Source organism: Castanea sativa, chromosome 10, assembly GCF_040712315.1.
Source record: "Castanea sativa cultivar Marrone di Chiusa Pesio chromosome 10, ASM4071231v1".
NCBI classification, from domain to species: domain Eukaryota; kingdom Viridiplantae; phylum Streptophyta; class Magnoliopsida; order Fagales; family Fagaceae; genus Castanea; species Castanea sativa.
Window position 1 is genome coordinate 13856105 of NC_134022.1, and position 3184 is coordinate 13859288.

Sequence of the window (3184 nt, forward strand, 5' to 3'; positions counted from 1 at the left end):
ATTAAGGAAGTAACAAAGAATACGATTCTGGATATGATAGAAGGACAGAGAAACATACATATGGCCAACCTCAAATAGTTTGTTGAGGATCCATAGCTGACTCCAAAGTTCCAAGATTAAGGCCCTGTTGTTGTTATACTGCTCAAAATAATCCCTCTCTCTTGAATGATTTCCTTGCAAAATTTTATCAGTCTTTTCATTAACTACACAAAACATCCTATGTGACAGAGTAAGTCTGAAACCTTTACCTGAAGAGCTAGAAATCAAAGCATCAAAGAATTCCCTTAAAGCCACTGATAATCTAGCCAACAAGTCATATTATGTTGTGTTATGCATTATGATTATCTCCTACCCCCCAATGACATAAACAATTGAGATCATAGTAATAAGCAACAATTGCAACACATTTGAGAAGCAAATCGAAGCTAAATACCAGCAAAGCAAAAGGGAGTAACTTCAGTTTCCTTGAAAAATAAATTTGGGATCCAACAACAATTAAAAGTTAAAATGGTCTCTTCTACTATTCTGATAAAAACCAGATTGCCCATCAAATCATTTAATGCTAATCAATATAACCAATATAAATCCGACAAGATTCAAGTTTTATTATTTGCATCCAGGTAAAGACAGAACCAATATAACCAATACAAGCAAAGAAGCAAAAAGTGAAATAAACAGAACCAACATATATACAGACAATATGTGAGGCAAAATGATGGTCAAAAGACAGAATTATTTTTTAACCAAATAGTTGTATGAGAGAGTTTTCCTCCTCACAAAAAATAGTACATCTAAAATTGATATCTGAATCCAGCCTTCTATGTTCTCAAAATGCTTACACACAGGGAGAAAGTTTAAAAATGAGAGAATTCTTCTTATATTCTCTAATAACTAACTGCCCCCACCAATTTAAAGCCCCCAAAAATAGAGAATAAACCAAAAAAAAAAAAACCAAACCAAACGGAAAATCCAAATTCCCTCTTTCCCTTTCTCCACTATCCTATACAGTACAACAATTCCATGAATTCATATGTTTTTTTTTTAGCGATAAACAATTTTATATAAAATAAAAATAAAAATAAAAAGAGGCGTGTTAATCGGAAATGAAAATGAAAAAGAAAAAAAATCTTTTTTTTTTTTCCCCTCAATGGGTAGTGACCTTAGACCGTTTCTTGGCCTCGCTATAAAGCACCACACCCATAATTGTAACCGCGAAGCCCGTAATTCCCATAACGTTAACGGGGTTCTTGAAAATCAAAACGGACACAACTGCCGCAACAGCTGCTTTAGCATTCCCCAAAACCTGTAACGTCAAGGCACTCGTGTGCTTGGTCACCAAGAAGTTGGTTAAATTCACCAAATACGCCACCGTGGCATTCCCAATCAGGAGGAAAACTATAAAGCGGTCCCCACGCGCCTTCTCGACCGTAACCGCCGCCACGTTTCCCTCAATGTAGAGCGTGAACGGTAACAGAATTAGCGCGGCCATTGGGGCCATATATAAGAGAAGGTTCATGGAATGTAGCTTTTCGGCTTCGGAGGTCAACAGAATCCCTTGAACTACGGACTTCAAAGCGCGTCCAGCTGTGGACCCCACGCAGATTAAGAAGCCGAATAGGTGAAAGAGGGGCTCACTGTTGCTGGCTACGACGATTCCGAAAACGACCGGTAGGAGAGCGAGGTAGACCTCCGCGGTCTCCTTCTTGCACGTGATGATGAAGGCGAAGACGGCGGTGAAGAACGGCGTCGTTGCGCCGATCGCTTGGTTGAACGACACCGGGAGGTAGCGCAGCGACGTGTTGCCGCAGACGACGGAGAAGCAGAAAATGGCGGAGAGTGCGAGGATCTTGAAGAACTGTCGTTTGGAGTGGATGTGTTGGAGAGGGACGATTTCGAGGAAGTTGATCGAGGCGTAGCTGTAGGCGGCGCAGGCGATCATGTGGAGCATGGTGAGGAAGATCGGGTATCGGTAGCCGTAGAAGCTGAGGAGGTACTTGTTGAGGAGGAGGACTCCGATGTTGGATAAGTACCACGACGCTATGATCAGAGCCGTCATTACCGTCGGCGAGAAGTAGGATCCGCCGGTGTAGGCGTTGTTGTTCCGTACGTCGCCAGGCGGAGTCGCCGGAATGTCGAGGACTTGGTCGTTCGCCGTCGTGTCGAGTCTCGGGTTGCTCATTCGCCGCGTCGTCCATGTCTGTGCCTCCACCATTGCCGGAAGGACAAAATGGTAACTTAAGCTTCCAACTTTGCCCCTTCCTTTGTGTGAGGTAGAGAGAGAGAAGGAGAGGGAGTGGTTGCTTAGATCTGAGGGAGTGGGGGAGAAGGGGATAACATATAGATAACGAATGAGTGTGGATCTAATCGTAGGGTGGAGATTTAGATTTGGAGTGGAGGACTAGTGGGAGCCGTTGGATTAGGATGGGGCATGGATGGAATAAATAATATATGGGGAAGCGAGCTGAAGGTAGAGAGTTTAAGTTACAGTGTCGGTGTTGGAAGATGAATCCTTTTGTTAAAGTACTACGGTCTGACTAGGAATTTTTACCACGTTTTGCCTTTAATTTTTTTTTTTTTTTTTACTGATAGTAAAAAAAATACATTGTTCAACCCATGGTCTACACGTGTGGGTGTTGACTATAGTAGCCAATGGGATGAGAGAGTAAATTCTGGGCTTTGAAAAGTTTTTTTGTTTTGTTTTTTGATTGGTTTATTATTACCAGAATCTTGGGTGGAATCTGGTCTGGAGGTTGAGACTTAGACTGGAGGGAATCAAAAACACTAACACAGAAAATCTTGGAAAGATTTTGATGAGAATTAGATTAGGAAATATCTTTCTTTGCTAGTATGACTTTTAGGTTGAACCATGTTATGTATGACCGGGAGAGAAGCCCGTGGGCTTTCTTTGATCCGCAAGTTTTTTTTGATCCGCAATTCCTCAACATTAATTATGGTAAGAGATTTAGAAAATCTTCTAAACTTAGCAACTCTTTTTATTTTATAAATTTATAATGCTAATTTTTTTTTTTTTTTTCAGAATTAGAAATATTAGAATGAGATTCATCCATATGGTTTCTATTTTAGGCTTAGCGTAATTGAATACATACGGAACGGAAGGATGTCGTCTTCAATCCCTTTCTCTAGTTTAATGGTGTTGCTGTCACATCCTTGAATCGAGTTCGCA

General features: G+C 41.0%; 1 protein-coding gene across 1 annotated transcript; it reads right to left on the minus strand.

Moving 5' to 3' along the window:
* Positions 1-716: 716 nt before the first annotated feature.
* Positions 717-2401, minus strand: LOC142613684 (putative sugar phosphate/phosphate translocator At1g12500). Its single transcript, XM_075786133.1, has one exon. The coding sequence runs from the start codon at positions 2210-2212 to the stop codon at positions 1145-1147; it is 1068 nt and encodes a 355-aa protein (XP_075642248.1). The 5' UTR covers positions 2213-2401; the 3' UTR covers positions 717-1144.
* Between the last annotated feature and the right edge of the window lie 783 nt (positions 2402-3184).

Bases quoted from the DNA above. Each gene is read 5' to 3' on its own strand.
- LOC142613684 (XM_075786133.1), bottom strand. From the start codon at position 2,212: ATGGTGGAGGCACAGACATGGACGACGCGGCGAATGAGCAACCCGAGA.